This window comes from Mus caroli, unplaced genomic scaffold (assembly GCF_978045245.1).
Source record: "Mus caroli unplaced genomic scaffold, Mus_caroli_1 scaffold_19, whole genome shotgun sequence".
Taxonomy (NCBI): domain Eukaryota; kingdom Metazoa; phylum Chordata; class Mammalia; order Rodentia; family Muridae; genus Mus; species Mus caroli.
In genome coordinates, this window is record NW_028227274.1 from 21,825,095 (window position 1) to 21,842,937 (window position 17,843).

Sequence of the window (17,843 nt, forward strand, 5' to 3'; positions counted from 1 at the left end):
GAGCTAGTAGTGGGCTGATCTCAGAGCTTCATGCATGCATGGTAGGCAAGTACTATACCACTGAGCTACAAACAGCTCAGTGCCCAGATAACTGCTGCTAGAGGATGCATATATTCTTCAGTGTAGGAAGGAATAAGAGGGTAACAGGATGAATGTGATCAAAATAATGGTATGTGTATAATATTGTTAAAATAAACACTAACAAAAAATTTTAAAGGTCAGTGCCTAGAAGAAAAAAATTGCCATAAATTATTTATGCCATAGAAAGGATTTATTTATTCAAATGTTTGAATATTCTCTAAAAACTAGAAAGATTGACTATATATTTTACAAACTTACTTTCCTCAGAGGCCATAACCTGACTATCAACCATATACTTTAAAATGTTGATTTCCCTAATACTTCAATTCATGGATTAGGTAAAGTGGGACATGGAAGACAGAAGCAGATAGATCTCTGAATTCAAGGCCATAGTGAGCTCCAGGACAGCCGTGGCTATGTAGTCTCTTTAGGGAGGGGAAGGAAGGGGAGTGGAAGAAAAGGGAGGAGAGGAGAGGGAAGAAGAGGGGAGAGTAACTATTGGAAATGCCCTAACTAGTTAGTGTCCATCATAAGACACGTGCTATAGGTATGAGGAAGGCTCTTTGGTTTTTTTTTTTTTCTTTCTGGAATCATCAAAGGAAATCTTGGCAAGGCAAGTAAGAGCACTGTTAGCAATCAATAAAGTCTAGGGAATTAGCAAACTAAGCAAGAAGCACATATTCACCTTTGTAGAAAATGCACAAGAGTTAATTAAATGGTATTTCACATTTATGCTAACAGGTCTGACACTACAGTTGTCTCTGCTAAGCCCTGCAGGCATGAATATTTTAAGAGTCACTGTAGACATTCATAATCCTTGCTAACTCACTGCGTCATCTTTAAAAGGAATCCTGTATCTCCTGTGGCTCCCCAAAGCAAGAAAAAAGTCGTAAAGGCCATGACAACAGTAAGTACACTGTTTGGACAGTAGTCACCATACACTTGGAAAATCCACTTCCAGTCAGCTCTAGGTGAGTCCAGAAAACCAAAGTCTTGACTCCCGACTCTCTCTTTACTCACCCTGAGCAACAGCTTGCAAACTAGTTACGCACCTGTGATAGTATAGTCCTTTCTTCAACAAAGACCTTAACAAAGCGACCAAATAAACTCCACTCATAATTAATGTGGGCATAGTGAAAAATGCCTGTAATTTGAGCACTTGGACGTCTGAGGAAGGATTCAAGCCAGTCTGTACACAGAGGGAGATCTCATTAATGAGCAAAAGAGGACAGTTAGGAGATAACACTAAAAACACTAGACAAGCCAGGAGTAAGGCTTTCTAAAAGATTAAAGCAAGCAGAACCCAGCATATATATGACAGAATATAGAGGAAAACCTTGTAGAAATAGTGAAAACAGGAGAAAAGATGAGCAATATGGAGTAGCAATTCAGAACATTTCATGTATGTAATAAGAATACAATGAGAAGCTCTAAGTAACTCAGAAGTAAAACCAAAATTCAACAAAAAGAACAGGTCTCCAAAACCAACATCCTAGTATGTGCACAAAATCATGACCCTCTAATAATGCAGAGGAGGAAAGGGTTGCTCAGCAACACCACTGTTTACTGAGGACAATGTTGACAAAGTCAACTAGAATAACCTTTCTTTCTTTTTCTTGAGACAGGATCTCACTACAGGCTATCCTAGAACTCATCATGAAGACCAGACCCACCTCAAACTTGGAGATCCACCTGCCTCTGCCACCCAAATGGTGGAATTAAAGGTGTGTGCCTCTATGCCTGGGCCAGGATAACTTTTCAAGCCAATCAACAAAATTATGAAAACTAATAAACACCAATAAAAGGAACCAAATTATTTTTGACAGAAGCTATAGGATGGATGGACCTAGAAGTTGGAATGCAAATTAGACGAACATTTCACTATTCTAGTAGTCAGGGTTCCTGACAATGGAACTGGTAGCAGAGGAAAAGGGAAGCATAGAAAACTGCTGTTTCCTGGTGGGAGAGCTTCAGCTTTGTAGGAGTTCCAGAAACTGACCATACAACAGAGGCCTTGTAAGCATGAGGAATTAGATTTGGTTCCCAGAACCCACAAAAAATAATCTGAGTGTGGAGAGGCTCACTTTAATCCCAGCCCTGGGAAGTAAGAGACAGGGAGATCTCTGAGGCTCATCAACCAACCAGCCTAGCCTACTTGGCAAATACAAAGCTAATTAAGAGACCCTGTCTCAAAACACCAGGTCAATGGTGCTTGGGAAAGAAACAGTAGCTGATGTTGTCCTGTGGCATATATATACACATAAAAACTGTGTATCTCTTGTTGGGTTATCTTTTTTCCTCCTAAGAACTTAAAACTACCACAAATAAGCAAAGATTTAACTTGAGATTCAGAGCAGTAGTTTCCAACAGCAACAAGTTGAACGTAATAGACATCCCAAAATGTTACTTAAGCCAACAGTTTTCAAAAGTAAAAAACTGAAAGAAACAACGTAGGTAGATGCCATTTTACAAGAGGATATAATTTGGCTATTAAAGTTAGACTGGTAATCAACAAAAAGTAGATGGCAGAGAACTTGCTTCTCACAGGCAAAGTTTTGGGAGTCATCCCCAAAAATAAAGGAAAAGAGGAGGTGTGATAATTATATGGAAATGTTTACAGTTAATGTGCAAAGTAAGACAATATATAAAACAGTTGTTCATACAACAATCTCATCTTTCAAATCTTAAGGATGAGAAAAGTTAAGGAATAATGGAATTGTAGATAGCAATGCATGTAAAACTATGATGACCACACACCACCTTTACAGTATTAACAAAATTTCAGCTCAGGTAAGCATAGTGGTGCACACTTGTAAGCAACAGGAAGGCTGCACTAGGCTTCAGAACAAGATTGTCCATCACTTCATTGCTACCACTCAAAGAAGCTCAGACCACTGTCTGGAATACTAACTGTTAGATCAATTCCTGTAAGAACTCAGCACGCCCCACCTTTCCTTCTAGTTTACTCAGCAAACAGAGTACAGCCAATGTCACTGCTCCTTCCTGTGCTCTGAACTGCCACCATCTCTTCATGGACATTCAAGTGCCTTCCTCACTGCAGGGCCAACCTACTTTGAATTCCATGTCACTTGTACGAGCCCTCTGCCTCTGCAAGGCAGCACACCAGTCATCTGTACATGTCTCCATCCCCTGGAAGGGGCGAGGGGAATTCCAGATGCATTTGGCCCTGTCCCCTTTTCAGCCTCAGCCCCTTCAGTGCTCCGCAGAGTTCACTCTACAAGTCATAGACCACTCAGGTGTTCCTCTTTTACCAAGGGAAAGGACAAAATAGAAACACTTTCACAATGTAAAGAATGGCCATTTTCATCTTTGTTCAAATTACTGAGCCAAACTTGTAGCTACTGTATGCCCTGAACTAAGGCCTTTCTAGCAAGCAGTCCTCTTCCCAGCCTCTCTTTCCAGGGTCAGTCATCCTCAACCACTATGGTCCACAGATTTTACTACGGCCAACTAAGATACGAGAGGCAAAGAAACTACATTTCATAGTCTTATTTCAATACATTGCTTTAATGTACTGCTATTAATTCCTTATTATATCTACCTTATACATTAAACTTTACCTTAGGTATAAATGACAAGAAAAATGACATGAAGGAATAAGCATTCTCAATTAAAATACAAAGTATGAAAATAATGAAAACTTTACACACACAATAACCATGTTGTTGCAATGACAAACATGATGGATATTAGAAAGCAACCAAAGTCACAATTTGCACAATTAAATTTAACTTACAGGTCAGTATACACACACAGGAATTAAAGGCTGGGGCAGAATCTCACTATGTGGAAAAGGCCAGCCTGGAACTTCCTACAAAGATCAAGCTGAGAGTTGGGCAGTGGTGGTGCACACCTTTAATCCCAGCACTTGGGAGGCAGAGGCAGGCAGATTTCTGAGTTCAAGGCCAACCTGGTCTACAGAGTGAGTTCCAGGACAGCCAGGGCTATACAGAGAAACCCTGTCTCAGAAAAAAAAAAAAAAAAGATCAAGCTGAACTCAAACTCATGCTTTCCTGCCTCAGTCTATACAGTGCACTAAGACTAAGACACATGAGCTATTATACCTGGCCTATTAATTATTAAAGGGATAATTATTGCCTTCAATTTGTCACATCTCTAACTCATATGCAAAACAAATTCCAATAAAACAGGGGTTCTATCTCTGCCCCCCATTACTGGAATTATGGGTTCACATCACTTACAGATGGAACTTGCTTTGTTCAAGGCTGACTCTGAACTCAAGAGATCCACCTCTGCCTCCTGAGTGCTGGGACTAAAGGAGTCAAGCACTTTATAAAGGCATGCTTATTTCACAAACTGTACTGTGGAAGCTGAGCAATCAAGGATCTCGCTGATATGGAAGAATTTCTCATCTGTACATTGCTTCCTCTCCAAAAACATCAAATGAAAATGTCACTTTAAATCATCCTACCATGGCAGACACAGATAATCCCAGGACTCCTGAGGCTGAGGCAGGAAGCTTGAGGTTCCAGACCAAATCAATCAGTCTATCAATATCTGTTTTATCTATCTGTTCAAATCAATCTATTCATCCCATTTCAGATCAAGTCAATCAATCTACTAAGTGTACATAACTATCTAGTGTGCAACAAATTACCTAGTATATAAAATTTTCAGTGATTTCAAATGCTCTTCCTCAAGACATTAAACAGCCACTTCTTAAACTTATACTTTTGTTTCATTTTTGCACAAAGACTAATTGGTGACAGCAATACATCATCAGTTTCACTGAGGCTCCTGAGGACTGTGACCCGAGACATCACAGCCGATACAAAACTGCACACTTTCAACTTTCAGTCCTTCGTCTCTGTCAGGGTGCTGATGCCTTCTAATACAAAGTATATGTTAATACCAACTCATTGTCACAGCTTACAACAAAAATGACAACTGCCCAATGACAATTGATAAGGAGTTCTTGCTATTTTAAACTTCCTAGTTTATGTAACTAGAATCCTTAAAAGGATGATTCTGAGCTGGGCATGGTGGCACACACTCAGCACTCGGGAGGCAGAGGCAGACAGAACTGAGTTTGAGGCCAGCCTGGACTACAAAGTGAATTCTAAGACAACCAGGGCTACACAGAGAAACCCTGCCTTGAAAAACCTGAAAGATTTAAAACAAACAAACAAACAAACAACATAAAAAGAAAAAATCTGGTCACAACAGAGGTTGATTTTTCAAAATAAAATTCAAATGTGCTGAACACTACACCTCCCTGCAGGGCTATTTCAAGTCAGTGAGTAGATGGAACAGGAAGGATTAGAAAGCTGGAGAAACACTTCTAATTTTGCCAAGGGGGTATGCTTCTTTCTATAAAAACAAGAAGCCAGGACGGCTTTTCAGGTAGAATGCACTGATGCTGAAGACTGGATGCTGCTGTGTCTGGGCTCTAAACAATCCAATAGCACTCTGTGAAAATGTGGGAGCTACTTTATTTCCCTGCGCCTCACTTCTATGACTATAAAGTGTGGATAATAATGCACCCTGCTATGCAGGGCTGAGTAAGGTGATTATGTGAAACGCCTAGAACAGTACTCCTGAGACATGGTAAATGCTAGTATTGCCACCATCAGCTCTGTGCGTGACTATTAACTAGGAAACTTGGCTAGAATGCACCAGCAAAAGGTCTGGGGGCGGGGGTGGTGGTGATCTATTTTTTTATACGTCAAATATAAATTCTATTTTTGAATCTAATGATAGTCAAAATCAAAAGTGAGAATGCAGGTATTAAAGTAGAATAATAAAGCTTCGCTCTTCAATTTTCAAAAACATGAGACAATACAGGCTTTGGAGTTTGATTTTATTTTTAGCTGGAAGAATATGCTAACGATGATGGCATCAACAGAAGATACGCCGTGTCCAATATCTGCAATAGAAGCTCAACAGAAGTTAAAGAGACTGTACCAAAAGGCTGAAGACACTGTTGACATACTCACCCTTAGTGCTGCAAACAGTGAAAAAAGTAATGATAGATTATTAAAACTGAAGGCCACTACAACATCTCAAACAGGTAAGTCAACTAGCAAATTCATGTTCTAAGAAATTCCATTGTATCTTTTCCATTTCAAGTGGGTAATCTCTTCTAGGACAGAGCATAGCACTAATAATTGAGCAAGTTTATGTGAGCAGAAAGGCAGCAAACTGAAAAGGGACAGTGCAAAATTAGGAGTTGAGCATTTGGGGTGGAATAATCAAACAGCTCTCAGAACTGGAACAGCAGAGCCAGTACAAATAGCACCTAGGGCTTACAGAAAAACTAATGAGCCAAGAGCTAAAGAATAAAAAATTAACAGGCCGGTGTGGTGGTGCACACCTTTAATCCCAGAACTTGGAAGGCAGAGGCAGGTGGAATTCTGAGTTCAAGGCCAGCCTGATCTACTGAGTGAGTTCCAGGACAGCCAGGGTTACACAGAGAAACCCTGTCTCAATAAACCAATAAATAAATAAATAAATAAATAAATACATAAATAAAATAAACCTAAGAGGCAATACCATGATATACCTGCAAATTTAGAACAAGCTGTCTGTAAAAAAGGGACTCAAACAGAACAGTCTTACACAGCACTAGACTTAGAACAATTCAAGTAAGAACTAGTAAGTCCAATGGTCTTTTAAATAAAACCAAACCCAGCTCTCCTATACTGACAATAGCTACTCTGCTCAAAATACATGATGAGACTGCTTCTTTAAATGCTCCTACGCTCCCAGACTCATTACCAACAGTAACAACCATACCTCATCTATCCACAACCTTCTCTGGAACAGCATGTGCAAGCCCAAAGAGTCCAAGAATATGTTCAGTGTGAGAATAAAGAGGTGGAGAGAATTTGAATACTTAAACGATAGTGGTATTTACTAGAAGAAGAATTCAATAAACAATGTACTGCTGCTGACAAGACTTCACTAGAGTTGTTATGTTCTCATTATTTCTGTGCTTGAAGAGTTTCTAGTTCTATTATATGGAATTTCTTATAAATGATTTTCAAATCTAACAAATTCTGCTAACACCAAAATTTCAGGTTTACTTAATCAGGCTGCTGAGGTCAAGGGCAAAGAAAAATTCTTGATAGCAAGAAAAAGCTTACCTGAGCCACTGGCTAGAACAGTCCACGATGCAAGAACTCTAAGACGCCCAGATACATTAAAATATATTAAAATTAAATTAATATGCACTAAAGAAGGAAAAGGTTACGCACTTCCAATTTATGTTCTTTCTCTGCAAGGGCTTCCTTTTGACAACGAAGAAAATCTGCTAACATTCGAGTGAGTTGCTTTCTATCATCTATTTCTGCCGCCAGTCTGCCATTATAATCTGCCAGCAGCATACAAGCATCTTCTACCATTTTAGAAAGCCTTTCTCCAGATTCTTTATCTAAGGAGCAGAGGGTAAGGCAATTATTACACATGAAATGATGCTGTGCTCCTCCCAACACCACCGTGGGTCTCACCTCCTCTTCTTACCTGTTATCTTCTCAAGCAGGGATACTTCTTGAACTTCGACAGGCAAAGAAGCTATCCTTTGATGGACTGCTGCGTCACCTGAGGCTGCATTTTCTAAATCTTGTAAGGCTCTAACAAGGTCGAGAGTCTAAAAGATTATACAACTTCAGAACCAGAAGAAAGCAAGCTCTAACAAACACACAGGACTTGACACCTCTTTCATATTTCTAATCTTTAGGAAGCATTCACCAGAAGAGTCTGCAATATGTAACGCTTAAGACAGCCCTTTTTTCATGTGTTTGGCCTCTGTGTATGTGTCTGTGCAACATGATCATGCCTGGGCCACCAGAGGCCAGAAAAGGGTGCCAAAATGCCCTGGAACTAAAGTTATAGATGTTGTGAGCTGCCTAATGGGTGCTGGGACCAAACCACACCTAGTTCTCAGGCTAAGAGATTAACTGATGTTAAGAGCAGCTCTTAACTGGCAGCCATCTCTCCTGCCCCCAATCCTGTTTCTACATGTTAAGAAATTGGTCAGGTAGTGCTAGTGCACACCTTTAATCCCAGGAGTTGGGAGCCAGAGGTAGGTAGATAGTTCTTTGTGAGTTCAAGGCCAGCCTGGTCTATATAGTGAGTTCCAGGACAGCCAGGGCTACACAGAGAAATCCTGTCTCAAAAAATGAAAAATAACAACAAAATCTTGTGCGCGCGCGCACACACACACACACACACACACACACACACACACAGACAAACACACAAACACCATACTACTTCAAACAAAAGCAAAAGCAATTTGTTAACCAGGAAAGAGAGAAAGATTAACTTAGTGCCTTTCTTATACCCAGAACACTGAAGTCATCAAAGCCCAAAGGTAATACAGAGTTAAAATCCCAGAGCTGCTTTGAGATTTACCTGTGGTGGCTCACTTGGGGACCCTAGAGAGGAACAATTTTCATTCTCATCCACCTTTATTTGCTCATAAGTCCTCTTCCTTGTCTTCTTATCTCCATCTGATTTAAAAGACATGGAATGTTAATGAGATGTTTTCCTGAGAGGATCACACAAAGAGAGCAAGATCCTGTACTTACACAGCGCGTGCTTGAGTTGCTCTAATACATCATTTTCATAAACAGACCGTTCTTCCCAAATAGATAACACTCTCCCAAGGTGCTTCTTACAGCTTTCATCAGTTTCACTGAAAAAAACAAAGAAGAGAGAGAGAGAGACAGACAGATAGACAGACAAACAGACATTAAAAACTAAGAGTAAAAATGCAGTAAGTGCTAGCACAAAGTAATGATTTAAAATGCCCCCCACCCCAACCCCCACCCCCGAGCGTGTACACACACACACACTGGACCCCAGCGAGAGCTCCCAAACATAGCTGAGCATCACGGCAGCAACTCAGGAGAGGTGTAACTGAAACACTGCCCTTGCCTCCCTTAAGAACTCAGTAATAAAACTGTACATCAAAATGGTTTTAATTGTCAATGGCTGATCAGGATCAAAGGCAGGAGGACACAAGATTTGTTTCAACACCACTGGGAGTAACTGGGACCAGCAGGATCCAGGGACGCAGGAAGCCCGTCCGACTAGTGGCTTGGGTTCCTTCTGGTCTGTGCCTGTTTCCCTTGGGCACAAACTTCACAGCCAGTTTCACAACACCCAGAGGAAGCTCCACTTCCAGGTGCTCGAACAGGCCCAGGATCATAGGATCAAGGTGAGGAGGACACATCTGTTCTAATTGTCAAAGGATTTAGGAGTAGACACTAAGGGTTTACAAAGATGATGTTCCCAAGTGAAAGAGCGAAAGGACCCAGCACTCGGGAGGCAGAGGCAGGCAGATTTCTGAGTTTGAGGCCAGCCTGGTCTACAAAGTGAGTTCCAGGACAGCCAGGACTATACAGAGAAACCCTGTCTCAAAAAAACAACAAAAAAAAAACAACAACAAAAAAAACACCCCCCAAAAAAAAACAAAAACAAAAAACAAAAAAAAAAAAGAAAAAAGAAAGAGCTAAAGGACAGTTTCAGATCACTTTTTAATTTTACTGAACCCATCAATATATTTGGCATGGAAATGAAATGGAGCTTTTCAGCAGCTCTTGTCCATAAGAAGTGCTATGAATGAGAACATGGTGCACAGCACCCGAAGAGATCTAGCCCAGTTCAGAGAGAATCTTATCTGAGAATTAAGAGCAACTCTGCAGCCTGGCTCTGCATGGGACTTAGGGGACTTTCATTCCCTTCAGCAGTACCTAACCTGGGTTTTGCATTTGTGTCACAAGCCTAGGGACTGGAGTCCATTCCCTGGGACTCATGTTATAGAAAGAATGAATCAACTCTAATCTCCATCTGTGTGCAATAATACATGTGAATATGCACATAAATGAAACAGAAACATTTTAGAGTGCATAAAAGAAAAGATTTCCATGCACAAAATTACCTGAAGAAAATCTTTTCGAAAGTTTATGATTATTTTAAAGTCTTTATTTCTAGAGCACTTAATTGTTAGGAAATACACGCACACACTAGAAAACTGAAGAAACACTGTGGTATTAAGTCCAGGATATCAGACGTAAGATGAAGGTCTACAAAAATACATTTTCAGTTCAGTTCCTTCCTCTGCTCTCAGTGATGTTCATCCCAGCAGGATACAGCAGAACATACAGGAAAGCTGAGATTCAAGCATCCAAATGCCCCTCATCAGCAGCTTAACTCCTCACAGAAAGCAAAACCATCACATACTGTATGAACGCTTTAAGCAAACCCAATCTGTTTATCTTGCTGATTCTAAACCTTACCTCATGCACAGAAAGGATCCTACCTTGAAACATGCTTGAATGCCTCCACTATTACTGGTGCAAAATCTTTTGTGAACTCTGGCCCCTTCCTTTTGCTGTTTTGAATGACATCATTGGCCAAGTAGAGAAAAGTAAGCTTCCTGTTGGGTTTGGCTAAAAAATTAGAAAATGAAAAAAATTAAGATACTAAAACATCCTCATTTAATTCAGGCAAACTTTTTTAGAACATGAACAGTTCCAACTTCTCCTAACAAACTCATCAAGTCACTGCTACTAACATCTCCAGGGTAGCTACTCAACCACTTCTCAAGGTCAGTCATGTGTTGGGAAGAGAGGTCTTAAAGGGCTCAGTGATGGATCTCTCTATCCCCTTGTAGGTTTATTATGGCGCCTGGGCCACTGGTATCTTCCATTTCTGATCTCATCATCATTCCCAAGCTAAATATATTTTATATACAGAAATACTCAACATGCACAAAAACTACATCTCTGTAAGTCTTTATGCATTAAGCTTTACAAAAAAACCTGAAAATAGCTATTTAGTAAGGTGGTGATGAGTCAGCATTCTAAACATGGAGTCAAATGTATTAGTGGACTCAAAGTCATTAAACTATTGTGAAAAAGCAGAGTACAAAATATAGAACAGATTGCAAGACATATCACTCAATTATGTATATTGCCTTATGCAATACATATTTGCCATTTGACCAATAAGACAAAATGATAAAAGGTTAGATTTTTTTCCTCTTTAGATTACATACACGACCTATGTCACTGAGTCCATCTTGATAAAACATTCTTCTGCCTGCTATATAGTCTGTGGTATCATGAAGCCACAAGATTTCAATAGCTGTGGTCAGAGTATATTTTTACCAGTTAGTTTTGACGATAAGGTTCAGAAGCAGAAGATATTGTTTAACTTTTATCAAGACAAGGCTTGCAAGTTGAAGAGTTCTACAGACTGGGAATACAGCTCTATGGAAGAACATTTACTTGGTATACATGAGGCCTTGGAAGAAGATGTGGGTGGGGGCAGGGGGTAGACAGAATTGGTTGGATAACTATGAACAAGAATTCCCAGAAAGAAACTGTCTGCAAAGGAATGTTATGAAGAGGTTGGAATGTCATAGACCCAGAGTCTAAGGACAATTTATCTTCAGTTCTCTTGCTCCTCCTTGGCCACCTCTGTGCCAGGCCTAATATCCTGTGACTAACAGAGAAGGATCCCTCAGAAGTATGAACAGATCCCCTAGTTTCCAACAATTAAAGAACTAAGAAAGAAGTCAGGTGTGATGACACATGCCTTTAGCCTCAGCACTCAGGAGGCAGAGGCAGAAGGATCTACTTGAGGTCAAGGCCAGCCAGCCTGATCTACAAAGCTAGTTCCAGTACAACCAGGGCTACACAAAGAATCCCTGTCTTGAAAAACTAACCCCTCCCCCCAAAAGAGCTAGGAAAGAATCCTGTCAGATAGCACTAAAAGCCTGTAGCAGGGTTCTCTCTGTTTTGCTATAATCTGCTTTTCAGATGTACTCACTAAGGTACTTGAAAAGTATTGTGATTTTATAGCTTTCCTTGCTCTGTTACTATAAAATTCATGAACTAGGCTAGGCATGGAGGCTCATGCCTTTCCTCTCCCCAATTAGTAGGTAGAAACAAGAGGATCTCTGGGAGTTCCAGGCCATCCTCGTCTATACAGTGAGATCCTAACTCAAAGCACAGACAAGTGTGGTGCCAAAGAGGCAGGCACAAGTCCATCTCTGGGTCCAGCTCAGACTGCATGGCCCTAACACCAAGATATTATTTTCAATTTTTCCTCTTGTGGAACCAAGGTTAAAATATGAGAAAATCTGAGTACTCCCTATAAAGCCAGATGTGATAGCGAACACATTTAATCCCAGCACTTGTGAGGCAGAGGCAGGCAAATCTTTCTGAGTTCAAGGCCAGCCTGGTCTACAAATTGAGTTAGTTTTGGGACAACTAGGGCTGTTACACATAGAAACCTGTATCAGAGCAAGGAAGGGAAGGAGGGAAGAGGATGGGAAGAGAGGGAAAGAGAGAAGAAAGAGAGGGAGAGAGGAAGAAAGGGAGGGAGAGAAGGTCGGAGGGAGGGAATCATGAGAATGCTAGGAGGAAATTGCAAAAAAAAAATATTTATAAATAAATTTAGGCTGGGCGTGGTGGTACACGCCTTTAATCCCAGCACTTGGGAGGCAGAGGCAGGAGGATTTCTGAGTTCGAGGCCAGCCTGGTCTATAGAGTGAGTTCCAGGACAGCCAGGGCTACACAGAGAAACCCTGTCTCGAAAAACCAAAATAAATAAATAAATTTAGACAGTTTTAAACATAATAGCCATTAATATTTTTCACACAGGCCTGTAACAGTGGCACCTGGGAGATAGCTGCAAAAAGACTGAGAGTTTAAAGCCAGCCTAAGATGTAGAGTAAGACCCTGTCTAAAAACCTAAAAAGCTAGGGTTGTGGCTCAGTAGTAGAATATTTGCCTAGCATGCATTGAAACCTGGTTTTTCCATCTCAAATTTCTAATTCCCTAAAGAAACTCTGGGGTGGCAGGCAGATCATCAATCTAGGCCATAAATCTGACCTAGTCAGTTCCTACACTTTTGCTGTTCACAAGATTCCCTAAAGACACCTAGTTTCCATATCTTCAATTTAAACAGTTTTTATGCTATGTTTGCTGTGTGCCAAAGATCATAACTGGCACAAAAAACAAAAACATCTTTCCTACCCTGTTCATGTTTTGTTGTTGTTGCTGTTGTTTGTTTTTTTGTTTTTTTGTTTTTCAAGACAGGGTTTCTCTGTATAGCCCTGGCTGTCCTGGAACTCGCTCTGTAGACCAGGTTGGCCTTGAACTCAGAAATCTGCCTGCCTCTGCCTCCCAAGTGCTGGGATTAAAGGCATGCACCACCACTGCCTGGCCATGTTAAAAATTTTTGCATGCTAGTCACACACTGGCAGATTAAATACTAAAATGCATGTTCCTTCTTCCTTTACTTCCTCTTCATTAATAGTCACAACAACATGAAAGCAATGATAAACACAACACCCACTATGCCCTTCTTATGTTTTGCTATATTATCATCAAAGTATAAGCCAAGTAAGTGTCACTCACTATCTGTATCATGTAGTACTATCACTGTACTGTATCCCACTTCCCTGAGGGAAACCATATGCTGCTCTGGGTGGACAAGTATAAACCCTTTCCCTAGAGCCAGTATATCAAAACACACACACACACACACACACACACACACACACACACACACACGGGGAGTGAAAAATCTATTACAAAGAAAGGTTTGCCACAGCCATACTGGTAATCCCACACTCAGAAGGCTGAGGCAGGAGGACAAGTTTAAGGTCAGTGTGTAATATGTTATGGGACTTATTCTAAAACAAAAACTATACTGGGTTGCAGGACAGATCAACAGATAAAAACAAATAATTGCTGACAAACTTGACCATCTGAGTTTGATTCCCAGGTCCCATGTTGTCCATGGACCTCCACAGATGGAATATGCCCAGTGAATAGACGTAGTGATGGTTTTTAAAAGCTCTATTAAGCCAAATGTGGTAGTGCTGACCTATGACCCTAGTGCTGGGAGGCAGACGGAAGGAAGATTTAGAACTTAAGGCCTACCCAGTAAACAGCAAGAGTGAGACCAACATGAGCTAGAGAGACCCATCTCAAAGAAACCATAACAATGCAATTTAATTACATTTTCTGAATGAATTTTGCCAAAGGATTAATTATAAATGATGAAGAGATGACACGTTTCTTCCTTTATTAACTCAGGTAATTAGTATTTACCATATTTACTGGCACTAGGAATAAAAGACTTGCAGTCAGGCACACACAAACCTACATACACTTAGCACACAGGAAAACAAATAAAATTTAAAAAGTAGTCACCCTTTAAAAAGACAATACCAAACTATCAGAAGTTTAAGCTTCACTGTTTAAAAAAAGGCTTACAGCATTTCTGCAAGGGGATGGTGGGCAGGCACACAAATACCCCTTCTAGAAAGCTCAATCAACCAGGAAAGATCTGTATCCTGAGTAGAACAGTGGTCCTAACTGGGAGGTAGTAAGAAACTTCGGAAGGCAGGGGTCTTGATGGAAGAAGGTCACTGAAGACATTCCCTTAAAAGCTGTATTTGAATCTGGCTGCCCCTTCCCCTCTCCCTCCTGCTTCCGGACAGCAGTCAAGGTCACCATAAGGCTGCTTCTCCACAGTTCCAAAACCAAAGAAGCCAACCAACCATGGACTGAACCATGAGTAAAAGAAAAGCCCTCTTCCACTTCTGGTTTTGGTTTGTGGGTGTTGATGAGACAAGGTAGGCCTTAAACTGGGAGTTTTCTCGCCTCCAGTTGACTATCTCAGATACTGCATCACAGTAGTTGCAAGTTACAACTAAACCCTGAGAATACTACAAAGGGCCAGATTGGAGGAGGAGGAGGAGGTGGTGGTGGTTCCAAACTGGAGCTGAGATTTCTGTCTTGCTCTCCTTGCCCACCTTAACCACCTCTATCAATTCCCTTACTTTCTAGAGGGGCAATGCTTACATAGAAGAAAAGGTGTTCTCTTCACTGTCATGATGTCCTGCCTCCTCCTAGTGCCAAAACAATGGGCCAAGGACCTCAGACAAAACCTGTGAAGCCATGAGCCAAAAACTTTCCTCCTTAGACATTGTTGATGTAAGGGATTCTGTGGCACTAATAAGAAAGGCTACTAATGCAGTTTGAGCCTCAATGCTATACCCATTTCACACAGGTCTCGGACGATACTAATGCTATCAGTCTGAGGCCCATACTTTTTTTTAACGTAAGTTCTCAGTCACTATATAGCCTTAGCTAGCTTAAACAGAGTCCCTATATAGACCAGTTATACCTTGAACTTGGGCTTATTCTATTGCCTGTCTCCAGAGTGCTGCAAACACAAGTATACACCAACATGCCTAGCTGAAGACAGACATGAGAAGACACAATCTCTTCAGCAAATAAATTGCATGAAATAAAAAACAATACACAAACAAGAACAGGGGAAGGATGCCAGGCATAGTGATTGCACACCTTTACACCCAGAGCTCAAGAGGCAAGGCAGGCAGAGCTCTGAGTTTGAAGTCAGTCTGCCTGATCTACATAGCAAGTTCCAGGTCAGTCAGAGATACACAGTGAAATCCTGTCTCAAAGTTAAAGGAGGAGGGTAAAGAAAAGAAAAGATCTGACAACCAAAAGTTTCTTACTACCTCCCAGTTAGGACCACTGTTCTACACAAGATACAGATCTTTCCTGGTTGATTGAGCTTTCTAGAAGGGGTATTTGTGTGCCTGCCCACCATCCACTTGCAGAAATGCTGTAAGCCTTTTTTTAAACAGTGAAGCTTAAACTTCTGATAGTTTGGTATTGTCTTTTTAAAGGGTGACTACTTTTTAAAAAGGGAAGAATCAAACAGCAAAATGAAGAAGTCAGGTTTGGGCTCTACAGCTGAAGCTAGTGCTCAGCTGGAAGGTACTTGCCCACCATATATATTAGCAAACTTTGGATCAATCCCCAGCACTGCATAAACTAGGAAGTAGTGGTGTACACTTGTAATCCCAGCACTTGGAAGGTTAGAGGCAGGAGAACCGTATGTTCAAGGTCATACTTGACTATACAATGAGTTGGAGGCAGCCCTGAATACATGAGAGTCTGTCTCAACAACAATGATGATGATGAAAACCGGATGGTATTCATGCAGTAACTGCCCATTCCTTACTTTTGTGTATGATTGGGGATTTGTTTGGGTTTTTTTCTGAGTTTTTTTGTTTTTGTTTTTGAGACAGGATCTCAAAGAACAAGCTGTGTAGACCAGGCTGGCCTCAAACTCACAGAAATCCATTTGCCTCTGCCTCCTGCCTGCTTAGATTAAAAGGTGTGTACCACTACACCTGGCCTTCAGTGAATAATTTTAAAAGTTCATTATAGGCAATGAGCTAGTGGGATATTCTCATCTCTATGTCCCAATACAAACAGGTGAATAACTTGGTGCATGTATCTCTCAACCACTGTGTGAAACCAGTACACACATAAGACTTTTTCATAAATGAAATGCTATATTATGCTTTAAAAAGAGCCAACACACTTCATTTAGATTGTACCTTTTGTACTGATAAACAGATAAACACTTCCCAACAACTTCCATTTCTTCATGGCTACAGGGTCACATGATATACAGGGTTCAAATCATTTATACCTTTTATCCCATGAATCTGAGCAAATAAATATAGGATGGATTCCAAGAGGCAGAGATGATGAACTGGAAGGTATACAATAAATTTCAACAGATGCTGTCATGTCCATCATGGTACACTCCCTGTAACAACACACTATACAACCAACAAGCATTTAAAATTTTTGCCAATCTTGTGAAATCAACAGTACTTTTATCTGCAATTCCAAACTAGTAAGGGTTTCAAAAACTGACAGTTGTTTGTGTGTTTGTTTTTGGACTTTGTAGACAAGGTTTCTCTGTGTAGCTTTAGCTGTTCTAGACTTAGATCTGCCTGCATGTCTCCTGAGTGCTGGGATTAAAGGTCTGCACCACCACTCAGAGTGAGGCTCTGTTCCTAACACAATTATATTCCCTCTTTGGTAAACATTCCATTCACATAATATTGCCTGATTTCAGCTGAGATAACTGCTTTTCCTTATTAATTTATATTTATGAATAAATTATCCTTTTTCATACTTTAGATATGTTGTTGCTTAAAACTGAAATTTGGCATTTTCTATATTCACAGCTTTAAGAGATTTATGTAGTTAAATCTATATTCTACATGAATCTTGGCTAATAACCTATTTAAAGTAATCATTTAACATGTCAAAAAGTAGTGATAAATGTACATTCTTCCATGTTTGCATAACTGCTTTTTATTCACTCACATGGAATTAGCTTTCTCTATGGCACTGGGTAGAATAAAGCCTCGCTGTTGATACTCCATTGGTTGGTTCTGAAGGATCTGAGTGACCACGGGCCTCCATGCAACAAGTATCTTCCTCAACCACTGTTCTGTTCCATTCTGTGGACTTCTAACTCCTGTGGACTATCTCTGTTTTGAGTAAAATGTGTTTACAGTCTGCCTAGAAACTCACAATGGATACTACTTCCACTACTGACCCAGGTTCTTCCCAGTCTTTTTTTCCCAATAATCTTTAGAATTACTTCTAAACTTGTTTTTAAAAAGATCCTGGGGTCAGCAAGATGGCTAAATCTGTAAAAGTGCTGGCCACTAAACTGACAATCAGAATTCAATCATAGAACATACATGGAAAAAGAAAACAAATTCCATCATGTTGTACACACACACACACACACACACACACAATTTCTCTGCCATTTACAAATTAATCCAGAGACCACTATACTGACCTCTTTATCAAGCAATTTTACATACTGCTTTACTATTCTAAATT

General features: G+C 40.4%; 1 protein-coding gene across 1 annotated transcript in view; it reads right to left on the reverse strand.

Moving 5' to 3' along the window:
- Rprd1a (regulation of nuclear pre-mRNA domain containing 1A) overlaps positions 1–17,843 on the reverse strand; it is a 47,526-nt gene that overhangs the window by 13,427 nt on the left and 16,256 nt on the right. The window contains exons 2-6 of the mRNA XM_021150946.3: positions 10,391–10,520; positions 8,655–8,761; positions 8,479–8,576; positions 7,585–7,711; positions 7,320–7,495 (exon numbers count right to left, since the gene is read on the reverse strand). Of these exons, the coding sequence (XP_021006605.1) occupies positions 7,320–7,495; positions 7,585–7,711; positions 8,479–8,576; positions 8,655–8,761; positions 10,391–10,520 (638 nt within the window). The remainder of the gene's footprint in view (positions 1–7,319; positions 7,496–7,584; positions 7,712–8,478; positions 8,577–8,654; positions 8,762–10,390; positions 10,521–17,843) is intronic.